Source organism: Mobula hypostoma, chromosome 9 (assembly GCF_963921235.1).
Source record: "Mobula hypostoma chromosome 9, sMobHyp1.1, whole genome shotgun sequence".
NCBI lineage: Eukaryota > Metazoa > Chordata > Chondrichthyes > Myliobatiformes > Myliobatidae > Mobula > Mobula hypostoma.
Genome location: NC_086105.1, coordinates 114,647,100 through 114,669,254, shown reverse-complemented (window position 1 = coordinate 114,669,254; position 22,155 = coordinate 114,647,100). Strand labels below are relative to the sequence as shown.

The 22,155-nt window shown below is 39.7% G+C and overlaps 1 protein-coding gene across 2 annotated transcripts in view; it reads left to right on the top strand.

Moving 5' to 3' along the window:
* The window catches only part of sdk1a (sidekick cell adhesion molecule 1a), a 779,580-nt gene that overhangs the window by 555,107 nt on the left and 202,318 nt on the right, over nt 1-22,155 (top strand). For both annotated transcript variants that reach the window (XM_063058961.1, XM_063058960.1), the window contains exons 15-16: nt 14,724-14,871; nt 19,235-19,375. In XM_063058961.1, the coding sequence (XP_062915031.1) occupies nt 14,724-14,871; nt 19,235-19,375 (289 nt within the window). The remainder of the gene's footprint in view (nt 1-14,723; nt 14,872-19,234; nt 19,376-22,155) is intronic.

The window sequence follows — 22,155 nt, the reverse complement described above, 5'->3', positions numbered from 1 at the left end:
AGTTTTCCATGTTGACAGATGATGCTGGTGTTGTAACTGAACTGAAACAGTCAGACTAGAAAAGCGCAGAAGTTTGGTACGGCACCCAGGATTTTGTCTGCTCCCGTGGTCGTTACTGCATCCAGTGCCTTCAGCAGTTTCTTAATATCATTTGAATTAAATCAAAGTTGATGAATTGCGACTTCTTCTAGGTTCTCAGAAGAAAGTGACATGCACAATGCATGCAGTACTTCTGGTGAAAATATTTGGAATGCTCCAGCCTTTGCCTTTAGAACTCATGCTGATCTCTGCCGTTGTTGAGGAAAGGGATGTTCTTGGATTATCCTCCTCACATAAGCTGTTGGAGTGTCCAGTGTAATTCACAACTAGATGCAGAATCTGACCATGCAGTCATGAGTGTGCAGGGAGTAGGCTAGGGGGCTGAGGACACAATCTGGTGGAATGCAAGTGTGAAAATAATCCTAGTGGAAGTATTGCTGCTTATCCTTACTAACTGCGTCTGGAAGTCGATGATTCAGTTGCAGAAGGAGGTGCTTGACACCCAAGTCTTAGAGTTTTACGTTAAGTTTGCTTAGAATTACAGTATTGAAGATGGAGCTGCACTCAGTAAACGATAGTCCAATGTAGGTGACTGCTGTTCAGATGCTCCGGAGATGTGTGCAGGGCAAGGGAGATGGCGTCCTCCATAGACCACTTTTGGTGGGATGCAAGTTGTAGTGGGTCAGTTGTCGGGATGGGTGGTGATATTCTAATACCCTTTTGTTCAAAACTTGCATAGAAACACATTTGGGTGTGCTGTTGTTGGCGATGCTGCCTGATTCATTTTGTAGCTTGTTACAGCATGTAAGCCCTGCCAGAATTGACTCAATTTTGGACTGTAATTGCTCTTACCATCTCCGATACTATAGAGGTTGTACCTGTTTCTTGAAAAGATCAGGGTCACCTGATAACAATAGGGAGTGGACCTCCTGTTTCATCCATGGTGTCTGGTTTAGGAAGATCCAGATTGTCCTCTCTGGTACACAGTCCTCCGCAAATTTGCTGATAAAGTCCATGATGGTGGTGACATACTCATCTCAGCTGGAAGCTGAGTCATGATCCTATGTATTTCTTCGTAATTACTGCAAATGCCTCCAAGAAAATGAATCTCAGGGTAGTATATTGTGACATATATGTACTTTGATATTGAATTTACTTTGAACTTTGAGTCTTTGAACATGGACCAATCTATTGGCTCAGAGCAGTCGTGTAGAAACTCACCTATTTCCTTAAACTAGCATTTGCAAGTAGATTTACCTCTGTAGCCATCAATGCCTTTCTTAACCAAATAAATATTAAGTTATATTCTACTGAATTTGTGTAACATGACCATTGACATTGTTGGATCCTGTGGTCTTTGCGATCGAGTTTCTTCAGAAGTTAAGGATAAGGCATAAAACTTGCACCTTACAGCCGTATTCTAAGTGTTACAAGAACACAGAATGAACAGAACAGAGCTGAGAAAAAAAAGTTGAGGTCATTCTCTACAAATACTACTCCAAATAAAAAAAATTACAATGTTCCTGTGATAATAATTAACCTATAAAATAGCGAGATTCAAGTGGCATGACACCTGCTGCAGAAAAACTAAGAAACTTCTAGAAAAATACAGAGGCAGCTGTACCACAATTACTGGACAATTTATTGAAAAATTATACATATATATACTACAGGTAATTATATAAAAGAAAGAAGCAAACAAAGAAAAGTTAAAATACAAGAAAAACAACAATTTCACCTGAATCAAACACCATTCTTTATGTGTATATTTCCTGCATATCTGCTACTGTTGGTGAAATTGTTGGCTATTCTCCAGTATTGTTGAAGGGATATGACATTTATAATTTGTGGTATTTATAATTAAAATCAAAAGAGAAATACAACCTGCATCAATGCTATCAGTCTGATTTGGCACATGAGATCTTTGGATCATGTGCTTTTAAACGTATCACCGTGACCAATCAGGTTCAATCTCATCTCTGTCTTTATAACTCAGTGTTATGATACTCTGAATTTGCCTTCTAATTTTCCTCTATTCCAATTCTTTTCTATCAGTTCTTTGCTGTAATAAGATGTCTGAAACTGTAGGCATTATTCAAAGTGACATCTTCCTAATGGACTTTAGGAAGCAAATACAACTTGCCGATCTTGTTATGAGGTATCAAATATTGTAACACTTTACTCACAATAATATTATGAATTACAATTAAGTGCATCAATTTAGTTTTCAACATTTTTTATAGATTTTCAGAACTGAACTAACTAACCTTTAAGCTGTTGATCGTGCAATGGTACTTTCATTAAATCTTGTCTAATTTGCTTTCTATTTGAGAAAAAAGCTACATTCTTAAATAGAAAATCCTGATATCCTGGGGGAACTGAACAAATCATGGTCTGTTATTATCACTGAAAAAAACATTAATCTAGTATTCTTTCTCCAATTATATAATTTTCACATTAATATTTAATTAAATTCACTGAATTTTGAGAGGAAAATTCTATCACTTGTGGATTTATGAATTTTGCAAAGACGACTTTGTCTTTCCAACGATTCCATGAGCATCGAAAATTTTAAATAAAACTGTGCTACAAATCTCATTGATCACATTTTTAAAGCATATTCTTAAAGCAAGCATCAATTTTTCCTGTTCAAAATTGATCGTATTATATTTTAGAAGACCATTTCCAGTAATTGTATTGCTGAAATTACAGCAGTTCTTCAAAAGTTCTTATTTCATGTTTAGCATTTCCAAATGCCAAAGGATTTCATTTAACTATAATCTCTTCTCATATTTCATATAATATTTATATTAAATTCTATTGATAATATGAAATAATGGTTAAATGTTATATATGTTTTAATATTCATTTTATTTTATTACTGTATTATATTTAATATTTATGTATATTACTGTAAAATCGATTATTAAGGTCTTCTTAACACAATCAAATGTCATTCACAGGCTTTTTTTCTCTCATTCCCACTAAGTCGTAGTATATTTCATTTTCTGACAGATGGTGATTTTAATTAAGTTACTTGTCATCCCCCATTTTTTCTATATAAAAAGTATTATTTGGTGTTATGAAGTCTTGGCTTTACATGTGCTTAATTTATACACAGCTGAAGGAAATTAAAGTTTATTATTACTTTCATGAAAAGCAAAATTGTTCAACGTTAAAATTTTTTTCTGTGAAAATATAAATAAAAGAAGCCACATTAATTTATGAGGCATATTTAAAGTATGTTGCTTAATTACAACATGGATAGTTGTGTAATTTTAGCTTCCCTGTTTGTTTTGGTTTTAGATTGAAAATGTTGAAATCAGAAATAAAGACAGTAATACTAGGGAGGGCAAGTGGCAACCATAGAGAGAGAAAAAGAGTTAGTATTTCAGGTCAGTGCATCTTGTTCACAGTCAGAAAAGTAAAAAGACCAGTTACAGAGAGAGATAAGAGTAGAGAGAACAAAGGGAGTGTTTGTCCAGGCACCTGAGTAACACAGTAACTTTAGATTCTTGTGATATGTTCTTTGTTAAATATGCTTTCTATGATCATCTATAATCTATGGTTCCAAAGACAATTGAAGGTGCAAAAAAGTACATTGATTAGTAGGTGATTGGCATGTCAAGTTTTATGCTTTAATATACTTGGTTGTAGACTGGGTAGCTCAGCATTATTGCTGAATTTGTGTGTTTGAGAAATAATCATGTCTCAATGCAAGTTGTTGCAGCACAGGTGGAACTTTGGTTTCTAGCCAACAGTGTGGAAAGTTGCCCAGGTTTGTCTGCTCCAAAAGAAAAATCATAAATGCAGCCTGGCTAGTAACTGACCCATCAATCTGCTCTCACTCATTGGTAACAAGTGAAGGAAGGTGTCATTTTCCAAGTTACTTAGTAGTATTGGTGTATAGTTTGTGTTGTCAGGATCCCTTGCCTGCAGGCTGCATTGCAGCATTGAAAAAAAGAGATGTATTTCAGAATTGTGTTTGAAAAGTTACCACCCTTGACAGCATTTGAGCATCTATGGCCTCAAGAAGCTGTTGTAGAATTGAAGTGAAAGCTAGTCGAAGAGAAACTTTGCCACTGGCTTCTTACAAAGTACAAAGCAAAATAGATTTAGTTGTGGGAGAAACTAGCATGACCCCTCGACAATGCTGCAGGAACATTTCAGGTGCCTTGTCTTAACCATCTGCAGATGCATTATAACTGTCCATCCTTTAACCATAGTCATTCTGGAAACGGTTGTCTAATACTCACTTCCATTCACAACTCCACAGACAATAAAATCCTTCCCTTCTTGTCATGATCTGGGTATCACTCAGCCATGGGTTGATAAGTGACTAGTAAATGCAAAGCCACAGAGTGTCACATAATGGACCATATCTAACAAGAGATTCAACAGCATTATCATCCTTGAGTTTTTTATCATCAAGATCACGGGTGGTAAGTGGGAAATGGGCAGGGTTGGGAAATGTGTTGCCTTTGACCTGAAACTTAATTGGAGCAACCACATAAATACTGTGGATACACGAGCAGTTCAGAGCCTGGGTGTCTCGTAGTGACTCTTTGACACTCTTCTGTCTTAAACGTTGACCATGGCACAAATCAGGGCAACAGAGGAGCATAAGCACTTCCCCAAAAGATGCAGTATCAACAACACTCGAGAAGCATGGTATCAAACAGCCAACTTAATTGGCACTCACTTTGAACGTTCATTTTATCCACAAATGACGTAACTTGGCTGCAGTGTGCACCATCTGCAGAAGTAGTGCGGCAAATTACCAGGGCTTTTTACAATGCAAGATCTCTATCACCGTAAAAGCAAGGCATAAAGGGGAGCCTATAAATTCTCTTCCATGCCCACAGTTTCCTGCCTTAGAATTGTATTGCTGTTCATTTATCATCACTGGAACACTCTCCCCAACAGCACTGTGAATTCCTCACTAGACAGATTACAGCAGTTCAAGAAACAGCTTACCATCACAAGCTAAGGAGCAGTGAGGAATGAACAACATGTGCTGACATTGCCAGTATTACCCCTTGGATATGAATACAAAAGAGTGGGAAATTTTGAGTTCTGAATTTTGAAATCTAGAGAAAGAATGAGTGAAATAAGAAAATAGTATTTGTTTTAATATGAGTGATAACATTGACAGAAGGAACATTGATTAGATTGTTCTAATTGGTCTTTTCAAAAATACTTTTGCTATTTGGTGTAGTGAGACTGTTAGCAAGGAGAGGCTATTAACAGGGCAAAATTGCAGACAAAATCAAAAAGGGTAAAATACAGGACTGAAGGTGTTATGTTTGAATACGCACAGTATGCAGAATAAGGTAGAAGGACTTGTACCACAGTTACAGATTGGCATGTGCGATGCTGTGGGCATCTCTGAATCATGATTGAAAGAAGATTATAGCTGAGAGCTCTTTTGCAAATAAAAATAAATCAAATCACTGAAAAGAGATGACAAAGAGTCGGAAGGTGTTGAATCTTTGTGGGTAGAGCTAAGAAACTGCAAGGGTAAAATGACCCTGATGGGAATTATATACAGACCCCCACACATTAGTAAAGATGTGGTCTACAAATTACAATGGGAGATAGAAAATGCATGTCAAAAGGGCAATGTATGATAGTTTTGGGGGATTTCATTATGTAGGGAGATTGGGAAAATCAGGTTGGTGCTGGATTCCAAGAGAGGCAGTTACTAGAATGCCAAGGAGATGGCTTTTCAGAGAAAAGTAGTTGAGACCACTCGGGGTTCAGCTATTCTGAATTGGATGTTATGCAATGAACCAGAATTTTTTTAGGGAGTTCAAGGTAAAGGAACCCTTAGGGGCAGTGATCATAATATGATGGAATTCACCCTGAAATTTGAGAAGAAGCTAAAGTCAGATTATCAGTATTACAGTCGAGTAAAAGGAATTACAGAGGCATAAGAGGAGCTGGCCCAAAATTGATTGTAAAGGAACACCAGCAGAAATACTGACAGAGCAGCAATGGATGGAATTTGGAAGGCACAGGATATTACCATCCCAAAGTTTTCTAAAGGCAGGATGACACAATCGTGGCTGACAAGAGAAGTCAAAGCCAACGAGAGAGCCTATAATGATGAAAAATTAGTATGGTTAGATGACTGGGAAGCTTTTAAAAACTAACAGAAGACAACTAAAAAGTTATAAAGAAGGAAAATATGTAATGCAAAGTGAGCTAGCTAATAATATTAAAGAGGATACCAAAAGTTTCTTCAGATATATAAAGCGTAAAAGCGAGGCGAGAGTAGATATTGAATCACAAACAAGAGAAAATCTGCAGATGCTGGTAGTATCTGTGAAAGTCCTGCCAAAGGGTTTTGGCCCAAAATGTCGACTAGACTCTTTTCTATAAATGCTGCCTGGCCTGCTGAGTTCCTCCACCATTTTGTGAGAGCAGATATTAGACCGCTGGAAAATGATGCTGGAGAGGTAGTAATGGGAGAAATGGCGAGTGAACTGAATAAGTATTTTGCATCACTCTTCATTGTGGAAGACACTAGCAGTATGCTGGAAGTGTGGGAGTGTCAAGGGGCAGAAGTGTGTGAAGTTGCCATAACTAAGGAGAAGATTCTAGAGAAATTGAAAGGTCTGATGGGAGATAAATATGTGGACCAGATGTATACACCCCTGGGTTCTGGAAGAGGTGGCTGAAGAGATTGTGGAGGCATTAGTAATGATCTTTCAAGAATCAATTGACTCTGGCATGGTTCCAGAGGAATGGAAAATTGCAATGCCACTCTACACTTCTAGAAGGGAGAGGCAGAAGAAAGGAAATTATAGGCCAGTTAGTCTGACCTCAGTGGTTGGGAAGATGTTGGAGTCAATTGTTAAGGATGAGATTTCAAGGTACTTGGAGGCAAAGATAAAATAGGATGCAGTCAGCGTGCTTTCCTTAAGGGAAAATCTTGCATGACAACTCGATTGGAATTCTTTGAAGAGATAACAAGCAGGAGAATCAATGGATGTGTGTACTTGGATTTTCAGAAGGTCTTTGACAAGGTGCCATGCCCTTGATATCACAGGAAAGATGCTAGCATGGATAAGGCATTGATATCACAGGAAAGATGCTAGCATGGATAAGGCATTGGCTGATTGGCAGGAGGCAAAGTGTGGGAATAAAGGGAGCCTTTTCTGGTTGGCTGCCGGTGACTAGTGGTGCTTCACATGGTGTCTTGGGACCGCCTCTTTGTATGATAAATGTCATTGACTTGGATGACGGAATTGATGGCCTTGTGGTCAAATTTGTCAGACAATGTGAAGATAGGTGGAGGGGCAAGTAGTTTTGAGGAAGTAGAGAGGCTACAGAAGCATTTAGACTGATTAGGAGAATGGGCCAAGAAGTGACAGGTGGAATACTGTGTCGAGAATTGTATGGTCATGCACTTTGGTGCAAGAAATAAAAGGGTAGACTATTTTCTAAATGGAGAGAAAATACAAAAATAGTGAGGTGCAAAGGGACTTGGGAGTCCTCCTGCAGGATTCCCTAAAGGTTAATTTGCAGGTTGAGTCAGTGGTGAGGAAGGCAAATGTGATGTTTGCAGTCATTTCAGGGTGATTAGCATATAAAAGCAAGAATGTAATGTCGAGGCTTTACAAAGCCATGGTGAATTCTCATTTGGAGTATTGTGAGCAGTTTTGGGCCCCTTATCTAAGAAAGGGTGTGCTGACATTGAAGAGGGTTCAAAGGAGACTCATAAAAATGATTCCAGGATGGAAAAGCTTGTTATATGTCATATTATGGCTCTGGGCCTGTATTCACAGGAGTTCAGAAGAATGAGGGGTGACCTCATTTAAAACCTATTGAATGTTGAAAAACCTTGATAGAGTGGATGTGGAGACTATTTTTGCTATGTTGAGGGAGTCTAAGACAAGAGGGCACAGCCTCAGAATAGAGGGGCATCTTTCTAGAATGGAGATGATGGCCTAATTCTGCTGCTCCTATATTTTATGGCCTTCTTTACTTTTGGGGTTCACTCATTCCATAGTTTAATCTGCTGTACAACATCAGATGGCACTTTCATTACTCTCTTATTGGTCAAGTATCCATTGGAAACACTGGCATCTAGCTTTGCAATACCTTCTGATATGTAGCAGATACTTTGGATATCGGAATATTGTCTGAGCCAGCAGTTCAGATTCCATGAGAAGTAAATGTTAATGAAAGTTAGGAACGTTGCACAAGCTGCACAGAGTGTGTGATTTTCATTCCCGGGCTTTCCATGTAACTGATTAATATGTGTAGCACCCCGCAGCGTCCAACACCATGCAACCTGTGACTGCTGTTCCTCATGTTCACATACAGAAGCAGGCTTGCAATGCTTATGAAATCTACTTCTGTACAAGTTAATGGCATCCTTCTGAGTAATCGAAAGATCACTAACATACGAGGGGTGATTGATAAGTTCATGGCCTAAGGTAGAAGGAGTCAATTTTAGAAACCCTAGCACATTTATTTTTCAACATAGTCCCCTCCTACATTTACACACTTAGTCCAGCAGTCGTGGAGCTTACGGATCCCTTCTTTGTAGAAGTCGGCGTCTTGGACCTCCAGAAAGTGGTCCACAGCAGGGGTGATTGATAAGTTCGTGGCCTAAGGTAGAAGGAGATGAGTTATACAACTCTCATTATATGCATATGCAGTTCACCTCTTTGAGTGATTATGCAGAAAGTTTGAAGTTAATAACTCATCTCCTTCTACCTCAGGCCACAAACTTATCAATCACCCCTGCTGTGGACCACTTTCTGGAGGTCCAAGACGCCGACTTCTACAAAGAAGGGATACGTATGCTCCACGACTGCTGGACTAAGTGTATAAATGTAGGAGGGGACTATGTTGAAAAATAAATGTGCTAGGGTTTCTAAAATTGACTCCTTCTACCTTAGGCCACGAACTTATCAATCACCCCTCGTATGTAATGAAATTTGTTGTTTTCTGACAGCAATAGTTTAATCGTTCCATTTAATATCAGAGAATGTATACAACATACAACCTGAAATTCTTACATTTCACAGACAGCCTCGAAACAGAAGAAAACCCCCCAAAGAATGAATGACAGAAAAACGATGTTGAACCCCAAACCCCAAAACTCCCTGGGCCCCCCACCACAGAAGTAGCAGCGTACAGCATCAATCCTTCACCCTCCCCCTCCCCCAAATTATTTCTAGCATAAAGCATCAGCATTCCCATCACCCACCATTGCAAGCAACTGCAAAGCCCCCAAAGAGATACCATATTCTACAGTCCCTCAAAAACTGTTCACTCCAACATTTCATCATCCCACAGGCATCCTCTCTCTCTCTCTCTCTCACTAACAAGGGAGAGACAGAACTCAGTCCACAGTGACAGGGGAGACATTTGCTGTTTCAATGTTACAGTCAGTCCGAAGCATTGTTTTTTTTTTATTTTAAGTTCTCTGACTTGAGAATCAGCAAATTGATTACCCAGTGCAGACCCCTCTGACAGCCTCTCTCACTGTCTTCGATGTTCCGCCTCCAGTTACCTTTAGTATGCAACACTGGTGAAAATTCGTGTCCATAGAGCTGCGCAGGGTCCGAAGCCGCCCGACTTCAGGCCGAACCTGGACATACCAAAACGCAGCCGATCGGTGAGCTCCAAGAATGGGAACGTGCCGTTGTGCAGAACTGCAGTGTTTGAGTGTCACTATAGATCAGAGATCATGATAGAACCCTAACCACCTTGAAAAGGAAAATAAAGACATTAGAATAGGAAGAATTTAACTGTCTCGCTGATGAGCTGGGAGAAGTTGCCCTCTGGTGCCATCTTTAGTTCCACTCAATTTATTGTAATACATACATCTGATTGAAACGTATAAAATCATAAAGGGATTGCACAGGCTAGATGCAGGAAGATTGTTTCCAATGTTGGGGAAGTCCAGAACGAGGGGTCACAGTTTGAGGATAAGGGGGAAGCCTTTTAGGACTGAGATTAGGAAAAACTTCTTCACACAGAGAGTGGTGAATCTGTGGAATTCTCTGCCATGGGAAACAGTTGAGGCCAGTTCATTGGCTATATTTAAGAGGGAGTTAGATATGGCCCTTGTGGCTACGGGGATCAGGGGGTATAGAGGGAAGGCTGGTGCAGGGTTCTGAGTTGGATGATCAGCCATGATCATAATAAATGGCGGTGCAGGCACGAAGGGCCGAATGGCCTACTCCTGCACCTATTTTCTATGTTTCTATAATAATTTTAAAATCCATAAATTACAATAAGAAATGTATTAAAAAAATTAAATAAGTAGGGACAAAAGAGAAAAATGGCAGACAAGCAAGATACTCGTTGACCAATCCCCACCCCTCCCTCTACAATATGACTGTTTAACAGGCTTTTACCATGCCAGTTAAATTCCAGGTCATGGTAACCAAGCAGTACTTTCCACTGACCTTGCAAAGATGCAGATTTTACGAAGCTCACTGGAAAGCATTTCTTCCCTGCCTTAATTATCTCCTAACAACATTAATATGACTGCTGGTGATGACTTAAACTGATGGATGAGATGTGAGTGGATTTAATTTTGATTTGATAGTGCAGATTTTTTATGGAAGCAAATATATACATGTCCAAAGGACAGACAAAATAAATTTAATTTGTAGTTTGCCACCTTTACAGTTCTGAAATTACTGACTTCCCTTTTCTTGTGCATCAGACTAAAATTCCAGAAACCATGACAGAATTTAACTTAGTCAGCAAGTTGATCTGAGATAAGTCACATGTTTAGAATTCTAAACTTTCAGGGAATGTCTGATATTAGATGAATGCTTAGTCTCTCTTTCTACCAAACAGAGCCAAATAAGTGAAATTAATTATTGTAGCAGTCTATTATGTAAGAATATTAACTGCTCCAACTGAGTGATTGCAGGATTTGGAGTTTTGCAGGGATTGCTACTAAATGTACCTACCAATTCTGAAAAAAACCTATACATTTGAATTACAGTCAAGGTCAATTTCTTTATGTCTGTGGGTTGAAAGTTAAATAATGAAAAATGAAAATGCACTGACCATCAAACAATAATGCATCTCAATTCGGGCCATAACCATTCGGGAAGGATGAGGGGCGGGGGAGGGGGATCTCATTGAAACCTTTCAAATGTTGAAAGGCCTAGACAGTGTAGATATGGAAAGGATGTTTCCCATGGTGGGGTGTCTAGTTCAAGAGGGCACAGCTTCAGGATAGAGGGGTGTCCATTTAAAACAGATGCAGAGAAATTTCTTTAGCCAGAGGGCGGTGGATTTGTGGAATTTATTACCGCACGCAGCTGTGGAGGCCAGGTCGTTGGGTGTATTTAAGGCAGAGCTTGATTGGACATAGAATATAGAAATCTACAGCACATTACAGGCCCTTCGGCCCACAATGGTATGCCGACCATGTAACCTACTCTGGAAACTACCTAAAATTTCCGTAGTGCATAGCCCTCTATTTTTCTAAACTCCATGTACCTAACTAAGAGGCTCTTAGGAGACCCTATTGTATTCACTTCTACCACCACCGCTGGCAGTGCATTCCAGACATCCACCACTCTGTGTGAAAAGCCTACCCCTGACATCCCCTTGGTACCTATTTCCAAGCACCTTAAAACTATGCCCCCTCGTGTTAGCCATTTTAGCCCTGGGAAAAAGCCTCTGGCTATCCACACGGCCAATGCCCCTCATCATCTTGTCCACCTCTATCAGGCCACCTCTCATCCTCCTTTGCTCCAAGAAGAAAAGGCCAAGTTCACTCAACCTACTCATAAGGTATGCCCTCCAATTCAGGCAACATCTTTGTAAATCTCCTCTGCCCTCTCTCTACAGTATCCACATCCTTCCTGTAGTGAGGAGACCAAAACTGAACATAGTACTCCAAGTGGGGTCTGACTCTTGAACTCAGTCTCATGTTTGATGAATGCCGACAGACCATACGCCTTCTTAACAACGCTGTCAACCTGTGCAGCAGCTTTGAGTGTCCTACGGACATGGACCCCAAGATCTCTCAGATCCTCAACACTGTCAAGAGTCTTACCATTTATATTATATTCTGTCTTCAAATTTGACCTACCAAAATGAACCACTTCACACATCTGGGTGAAGTCTATCTGCCACTTCTCAGCCCAGTTCTGCATCCTGTCGATGTCCCACTGTAACCTCTGACAACCCTCCAGACTATCCACAACACCCCCAACCTTTGTGTCATCAGCAAATTTTCTATCCCACCCGTCTACTTCTTCATCCAGGTCATTTATAAAAATCACAAAGAGGAGGGTTCCCAGAACAGATCCCTGCAGCGTACCACTGGTCGCCAACCTGCATGCAGAATATGAACCATCTACAACGAACCTTTGCCTTCTGTGAGCAAGCCAATTCTGGATCCACAAAGCAAGGTCTCCATGGATCCCATGCCTCCTTAATTTCTGAAGGAACCTTGCATGGGGAACCTTATCAAATGCCTTACTGAAATCCATATACACTACATCCACTGCTCTACCTTCATCAATGTGTTTTGTTACATCCTCAAAGAGTTCAACCAGGCTCGTAAGGCACGACCTGCCCTTGATAAAGCCATGCTGACTATCCCTAATCAGATTATATCTGTCCAAATGCTCATAAATCCTGCCTCTCAGGATCTTCTCCAACAATTTGCCCACCACTGAAGTCAGACTCGCTGGTTTTTATCTCTACTCCCTTTCTTGAAGAAGGGAACAACATTTGCAACTCTCCGGTACTTCTTCAGTCCCTATTGATGATGCAAAGATCATCGCAAGAGGCTCAACAGTCTCCTCCCTCGCTTCCCACAGTAGCCTGAGGTATATCTCATCCGGTCCCGGAGACTTATCTAAGACTTATCCTGCTTAATGCTTTTCAAAAGCTCCGGTACATCCTCTTTCTTAACGTCTATATGCTCAAGTGTTTCAGTCCGCTGTAAGTCCGATGTATGTCCAATGGACATGGCATCAAAGGTTACAGGGAGAAGGGGCTGAGGAGGGGGGAGAGAAAAAGGATTGGCCATGTTTAAATGGCGGCGCAGACGCGATGAACCAAATGACCTAATTCTACTCCTATGTCTTATGGCCTTATGGTCTTTTAAGCTCAGCTGAAGTAATTTGACAAGTTTTTAGATATACTCATAATGTGTATTGTTTAGCAATGCAAGACATTCAGACAAAGGAAGTATATGCAACGTGTGGAAAAGGCCTTGTACCAGACACCCATTGGCCTATGCTTGCTGTCCGTGAAATATTAAAAAGCCAGGCCATTCCAGTATAAATCTGAAGGCATTATAATGTGAGAGTGGTGTGCAATCTAAAAATTAACAGGGTATTAATGTAAGTTTTTCTAAATTATTACCATTTCTGAAATATTTTTAAAGGCGCTAACGCAGGAAAATCTGCAGACGCTGGAAATTCAGGCAACGCACACAAAACGCTGTTGCAACTGCAGATGCTGGAAATGCATTTCGCCAGCGTTTTGTGTGTGTTGTCTGAAATATTTTTGATTATTTCTGTGTATTTGTGTAACTGGATGTGTGCATGAGTAAATAAACATGATGCCTTTACATTTTCTGTTTATTCTACCAAACCTCCAAATTCTAAGCTAAACAAAATAGCTACATTACAGCAAGAACCTCTATTGTTAGAATAAAGTATTGGTAACCCTTTCACTGTTCAGTCTGCAATAGTGATTCTGCCACTTTAATTCTCCCTTCCCCTCCTGACTTCTTCGTTCTCAGCCATTGTCCCTGTTCCAATGAAGTTTTTCTACCATTAACACACTGTACCAGCTTCTGGACTCAGCAATGCAAATAATCAGCACCTGGAGCACTGCTGTTTCACAATATTTTCTTCTGGGAATTTCAAATCCTGTTTCTTCTTTCATCATTAACATCTCCAATAACCATACTTCCTTACTTGTCCCATTACCATCCTATTTCATCACACAACATTGTCACTTTTATCACTTAATCTGTTCTAACTTTCGATTGATCAATGTACTTTCGTTTTTGTTTATTCTCCCTTTCAACCGACTTCAACTGTTTGATGCACTTTAAATCTGTTTAAAACTTTTTCCACGTCTGTCCAAAGGTCGTTTACCAGAAAATACTGTGAATGCCTTTTCTCTCACTAGAAATGATCCCTAAGTATTTCTAGTACTGACAGATTTTATTTAAAATTTAGGCATTGAACCAGTCATTGGACATCAGTGCTAAAATTCATTTTGATAATGCACTGACCAAGTAAAAGAGCTTCTCATTGTGTTAATGGCACCATTTGTGTATGAGTCATTGTTGTTGTGAATAATATTGATGATAGCTGTGTCAAATGTTCTCCTGAATAATAAAATGAACGAATGGCAGCCTGGCAGTATTAAGCATTAATGTATCAACATACTTTGCACACACAAGGTAGGATGCAGGGCCAAAATCACAAATTTTGCATATTTTCCTTATCTCAGTTAAGCTGTTACGTTTTTTTTTCTAACTGTAGTTGATTATTGATTAGTGGAATCTTGGGCTGGGTAACTAATTAATAAAACAATAAAAAAAACAAATGTGTTGAATTTTTTCATTAAATTACAATTAAGTTTGTTGACATGAGTTGTATTTTACATAACTGATGTGCTATTTCATCCTTGGGGCTTTCTACTTTTTTTATATCCTATAGATTCTCCATGGAAGGTACAGTTATCCAATATTAATCCTGATGTAGTGCACGTTACTGTGAATGGATTGACATCAGCTCGCTCGTACCAGTTCCGAATCTGCGCCGTGAATCAGCTGGGGAAAGGGCAGTATAGCACCGAAACCAACAGGTACACTCTTTTCCAATAGAGAAAGCAAAGTTTAATCAGTTCTATATTTACTTTGATGCATAGGATTAATACAGTATGCCCCAACGCAGTGAAGTATCTGGTTCACTAAGTTGCTATATTTTTCATCATTTTAATTTTTCAATATGCTGCACACTGCCCTTACTGAGCGAATCTATTTAAAGATAGTTTATGTGCATTAAATATATACAGTATATATATATATATATATTAAATGTTTATATGTTTTTATCTGAACATCAACAGAATACTAGAGGTTCAGCTTGGAATGCAGGTGATGTCTCTGAACATCTGCATAATTATGAAGAACAATTCCTCCAAAGTATCCTAACGAATAAAAACAAAAGCAAGGAGCATAGCTTTGGTTAATTTAGTGCAAAGTGTTCCCCGTTTATACCTTGAAGAAAAGAAATTATTAATACACCATCTTTCCATCTTCAGGATCTACCAAATACTTTACAGAAATTGAAGTATTCTTGAAGTCTAGTCACAATTGGAATGTGGGGAATACTACACTAACTTCAGAAGTGAAATAATGACTTGGGTAGATTTAATGTATTTTGTGAATTTTGGGAAACTGAAAATATTTTTGAGCTGAAGCTTGGTACAAATTTAGGAAGGAAGTTCAGAAATATAGAAGTTAATGCAACTAAAGGCTGTGTCTTCTATAGAGTGCTAATGGATGAGTTTAGAAAAGGATATATGGCTGGAACATTGATCAATGTGATGTACAATGTGGCTGTGCACAGCATTAATAACATTGTTAAGAAGCAGGAATGAGTGAAACTTTCAAGGATCTTGCTGATAAATGAATGGGATTAATGGAGAACTATATACATGTGATTTTATTTTGCCATGATTAATTTTCTGATGATAATAGGCAATGGGAGAAGGAGAACATTAAAGAACAGCCCAGAACTGGTTTGTCCATGGTTAAATTTTGGCCTAAACACGCAAAACCTTCTTGTCTTCAAGAGGTTTCATAGGATCTTTTGCATTCAACCTAGAGTGCAGAAGAGGGCATTGTTTAACATCTCTTCCAAAGATGAAATAATCAATGTAGCCACGGAGATGAATTTCCAACAGCGGATGGGAGGGGTCCAGAGGAAATCAAGTGGTCCTGAGATTAAAACCCCTGTGAAAGGTTAAAGTTCTGTTCATGTTCATGCAGAGTGCAAGTAGGTTGTGGATGGAGTGATTCAAGCAAAGAGATCAACAGTGAGGTGGCAAGAATGGGTGACAAGGGAGCAAGACTTATCTGTTGATGTGATCAGCTCAGAGAAGTAATATCCTATACTGAGTGACTCATCCCCTCGGTTCTCCAAAATCTGTATTTGCATACAGGGCACAAGTAAGGAGTATATGGAGTAATTGCAGTAGTAATAACATCCAAAAAGTTCACTGTTATCCACCTGATCAGCACCCCTTCCATTAGCCCAAATGTTCAATCCTGTCATTAGTTTGCCCTATGTAACCTCCACAACATGTGCTGCAGTAACTTGCCAAAGCTTCAACTTGAAATCCCAAACCCACATTATCTGCCACCAAAGAATGGGACAGCTAAGTACATAGAAACAACACCACCTACAAATCCTTCTCTGAATTGTACACCCTTGGATGTTGGAAAAGTATTGTTCTGTCTTCATTGTAATTTGGTTAAGATTCTGGGATTCGGTCCAAACAGCATTGGGAATCCCACCCACCATCTGTAAAGCTTCAAGAAAGCTGCGAGCTACCATCTTCATAGATCAGTGACATTGAGCATTGTCTGTGATTCCTACAACAGATGAATAAACAGAAGCATTGCTGAACATCGTACTCTTAGTCCTCAAGAGTAAGAAGCCTGCTAAAGAGCAATGCTAGAGGCTATTAATAGATAGACACTAACAATTTGGTGGTCCATTCAGAGGAAACATCTGTGCTTACATGGTCAAAATGGGGCATTTATTACCCACTCACAATTAGTAAGCATGGATATATTAAAGGTGGTTTGGATATGATTATTATAAGTGAAAACATGGGTATTGTTTCAATTATATCAAGTAGGATTGAAGACAATTTGGATTGTATCCCAACTCTAGCATGATCCAGTTGGGCATAATGGTTTTCTTTCTGCATCAGTCTTAGCTGACTAAAAAATGTGATGTTATCATAGAAGAGAATGCAGGATTGAATGTCCCTTTTGTATTCATCAAACAGCTAACAGAGACATTAAGCTACATGTATGCAGGCCAAATGAATTTTAATTAAGTATTTGACAGAATTCTTTCCTCCCTTTTCGAACAATATGCCAGATGATATATCACTTGCTTATGCAGAACAAACATGTTGTTTTTGACTACTTGTTGGCCTGTTTAGTTATGCGCGTTGTAAGACATTGACATTTTGCACCTTAATGTGCTTAATTGTGAAGGTTGAAGATTCTCCTCTTTACATCACCCTCACTTAAATCTATCACCGTGAGCAATGAGGAGATTAGAAGAATAGCTTTGGCAATCCATTCACTCAGCAGAGATTCAAAATAATTTACATGGTTAACTCATATTTTCTCATTTTCTTTAACACAGAGGATGCCTCAAGGATCAGATCTCTCATCTCCATGAACTCCACCCATATTCTTCTACCATTCACTGCACTTGGTGTAATTAATGCACCAGCCAGCATTAACGTACAAAGGCTTCATCTTTGGGATGTGGGAGTACGGCACAGAACCCATGATGTTGTGCTGAACTAATAAATAAATGCCTAAAACAACTAACCCCTTCTGCTTACACAATGCCATATCTTTCCATTCTTTGCATAGTTGTAAGTCAATATTAATTATTGTGCAGCACGAGACCCAGTCCAATTAATGATGTCATTAATTATGCAATGCAGCGAAACCAATAATATCATTTTTTATCAATACAAAATAAATGCCTTTGGCTGTTTTTCCAGTCTTGGTAAGTTCATGCATACAAGACAAGCAACAGCTGTTTACACTCACGTGGCCTTCTCTGAATATAGCAGGAATCTGGGTTGTATAAGGATTCTGTTCTCCGAAATGTCTGTAAACTGAAATTTCCGTAAATCAGAAGTAAATGATTTCCCCCAGAATTGTAGTGTGAAACCTTTAGCCTCAGCAGTCCTTGGGAACTGACTTACAAAGAGTGCAATAGGAATGGTCAATGTTGGCAATAGGAGTTCTTACCAGCAAGTGAACTGTGATAAATCTTTGCCTAGATGTAGCCAGGAGTGGGGTGATGGTGAGGGATTTGTTGAGGATGGAGTGGGGAATCTGATCTGCTAACAAGCAAGAAAGCTGAGCATTTTATTTTCATTTAATAAAAGAAAGTGTGTGCTGATGAGAGACGGCTTAGAGCATCCTGACTGGCTGCATCACTGCCTGGTATGGGAACTGTACTTCCCTCAATCACAGGACTCTACAGAGAGTGGTGCGGACAGCCCAGTGCATCTGTAGATGTGAACTTCCCACTATGCAGGACCTTTACAAAGACAGGTGTGTAGAAAGGGCCCAAAGGATCATTGGGAACCCAAGTCACCCCAACCACAAACTGTTCCAGTTGCTACAAGCTGAGAATCAGTACCGCAGCATAAAAGCCAGGACTAACAGTCTCCGGGACAGCTTCTTCCACCAAGCCATCAGACTGATTAATTCATGCTGATTCAGTTGTATTTCTATGTTATATTGGCTGTCCTGTTGTACATACTATTTATTACAAATTACTATAAATTGCACATAGCACATTTAGACAGAGGCGTAACGTAAAGATTTTTACTCCTCATGTATGTGAAGGATATAAGTAATAAAGTCAATTGAATTCAATTCAATTCTTCAAAAACTGAAGCAGAGCTTGGAGAAGGCACTGGCCTTTTCTCTAGGTGAGCTCTATTGGTGTTTCCTAATGAAGGGATTCAAGTACTCTACCTGACAGGGAAGTTTAGAAGAATTTGCATGAAGTTCGATTTCATAGGGCAGGTCTTTTGTAACCTGGACACCCCTGTACAGGTACAAATAGATTTTCTTTTAACCTGTCATAAATATTGCTCAACAATATGACTTCTGTTTAAACATTTTCAACACCAAATCCAAAATTTTTAAGAAATTCTTGAAGAATTAAAAACAAAGCTATGTTCAGAAACACCCTGGAAGGCAATATTGCCCCTCACTATTAAAAATCAGAGGCATGGGCAGCTATTATATTTCTTCTTACACTGCAGTACTCCTGCTTCTGAAGATGATTATTTATGTAAAATATCAAAAGTATTTTTAGCCTTCTATTTCATAAATTTTGTGAACAATGTATCTGTATTTTAATTCCTCATGTAATGCACTTGATTACAGGCTGCTATTACCAGAAGAACCACCTAGTGCTCCTCCACAGAACATTATGGCCAGTGGTCGAACAAATCAATCCATAATGGTGCAGTGGCAGCCTCCTCCAGAGCAAGAGGTCAACGGCGTCCTCAAAGGTTACATTCTCAGGTACAAAGTGAAATATTAATGTCTCCCTACACATAAAACTTTGAATTAAAATAAGTGGAATTCACATCAGAAAATTGCTAACAGAGAAATTTGGAGGAAAGATATAGAAATGTAATTTGCAAAACATTAAAAATTTACACTGTGATCATACACTGTGATATTATTTTCCTGAACAAAAATAATAGGTGGAAAAAGACATCTATAAGTTTAGATAAGCACATGGATGGGAGGGGTATGGTACAGGTACAGGTCGATGGGCCTAGGCAAAATAATAGCTCGGCATGGAATAGATGGGCCCCCTATTCTCTGTTTTAATGCTCTATGACTCTATGACCTGATGTGATTTAATTTGGAAACCAAAGTTCTGATAAAATTTCAGAGTCCAGGTTAAGAATAGCATTAGAAATCGCACTTCAGTGCAACTGATGTTATTTTTGTGGAAAATCAACACTTTACACAGGTTTTGTTTTTGAGTTGCAGTTGGATTTCTTACTACACATGATTTTTAATACAATTCTAAAGGGGTTTTTGTACTGCAGATTAATATAGTATTCTGGCACCTCTGGGATCCAAGTTTAAATTAAGCTTGGGCTGACAGAATGAAAATGCCACCCAGGAGTTCGCTGGCATAATATTTTTATCAGTGATTGAAATGTGATATTTTTTCCGTTTTGGAATTATCCCAGGTGTTTTTAGTCATTGCAGAAATTTAGCTGGATATTGCTCAGAGTGGTTCTGCTCAATTGTGTGAGGTGTATTAAGTACTGAATGGGCATCAAAAGACGTCAGTAGTTTTGCAGTGCTGTTTTACAACATTGCAATGTGAACTTAACTCATATTATTCCATAATGTGACTGTCCTTCATTCACAGACCAACCTCACCTTCATAACACTATCAGCTCAGCAGTTCCAGCTTTTCACATTCTCAATCAAAGAATGAATGACAGAACCCTAAAGCCCCCCCAGCTCCCCCCTCCCACGCACAAGCAGGAGCAAGGCAATGCCACCCCTCACCAGCAAAAAAGCATCAGTGCCCTCTACCAAGCTCTCAAGTGTGCTGCGAAGCGTCAGTAAAGAGACAGCCTTGCAGTACCCCAAAGACTACTCATTTACCTGATAATTCAACATACCACCTTCTCTCTCTCTCTCTCTCTCTCTCTCTCTCTCTCTCTCTCTCTCTCTCTCTATCTCTCTCTCTCTATCTCTCTCTCTCTCTCTCTCTCTCTCTCTCTCTCTCTATCTCTATCTCTCTATCTCTCTCTATCTCTATCTCTCTATCTCTCTATCTCTCTCTATCTCTCCCCCCCAATAAGGGAAAAAGAGGTGTCCCTGTTTCACAGTGAGAGGGGAGACATAACAAACAACTCGCTGACTCGCTGAGAAGAGGGCTCAGCACACATGCCTTGAGGTATGCCAGTTTTCAGGGTGAGAGTGGAGGAGGAGAGGTTGTCTAACTTAACTGATTGGGGCCTGTTAGTCAGAAAGTCCAAGGTCCAATTGCAGAGGGATGAGCTGATACCACCGTTGCCAGAAACTGGAACTGGAGCACTGGCATTGGGGGTGTGGCAGACTTGCACAGAGACCCCAGGGAGGCAGCTCTCATCAATGCCAAATTCTTTAGTGTTGCATTTTTCAGGCTGGATCTCCATAAAGAGCAGTATTTACAGAGGCTACCGATTATCAAGGTAGCTATCATCAGAACCTTCTGCACCCTATGCCTTATTCTTAAGTTGCTGTTTCGATGCTTTGCCCTTGCACACAGTTTGCTGCTCTCTACAATATTGGGTAGGTTGTTAATTCACCATACTCTAAGCAAAATAATTTATTATATCTTTAGTCGAGCTGCTAAAATGGAGTAATGCCATGAGCTGCCAGCAATGGAGACTCTCCCAGAGTCAGGCTGCCATAGACTACTTGCATGTTGCAACTTGAGCTCCCTTTCAGATCTCAGAGCTCTTCATGTGTTGCAAGGGCTTCTGTTCACTCAGTGTTCAGATCAAGGGAGGAGCTTCCCCAGGTCAATACTTCCTTGAGTATTCTACAGCTGTGTATAATTTATTTATTAAGGGGCAATCATAGCTACCTATTGATTAAAACTGGGGTGAAAGGCTCTCCCTGGATTTTCATTCTTGTGTCCTCTCTAGTCACTATGAGGGACACTACAATGAAAAAATATGGCAGTTGACGGAGTTCAGTTGTGACTGCTGTTAACCACTTTAAAATGTGTTTTCGCTGCCCACCTTACCAGCTGTTACTTGTAACAAAAGGCACAACTTGGCAAACAGACAACGAGGACTTGTGGTCAAGTGCATCCAAAGAAGAGAGCAGAAATGAAGAGAGGTCAGTGAGGAAACAGAAGACGAGGATGAACATCAGAAGAAAGAGGACAATCAGAGAGGAAGATGGCACCAGCAGTACCTTTGTACTTGCATGTCATAGAGAAGTACAGCACAGAAACAGGCTATTCAGCCCATCTAGTCAATGCCAAAACCATTTAAACTGCCTACTCCAATGATCTGCACCTGGCCCACAGCTCTCCATATCCCTACTATCCATGCAACTGTCCAAACCTCTCTTAAACGTTGAGATCGAGCTAGCACAGACCACGTGCTGGCAGCTTATTCCGCACTCTCATGGCCCTCTAGGCGAAGGTGTTTCTCCTCATGTTCCCCTTAAACTTTTCAACTTTCATCTTTAACCCATGACCTCTGGTTGTAGCCCACCCAACCTCAGTAGAAAAAGCCTGCTTGCGCTTACCCTATCTATGCCCCTCAAAATCC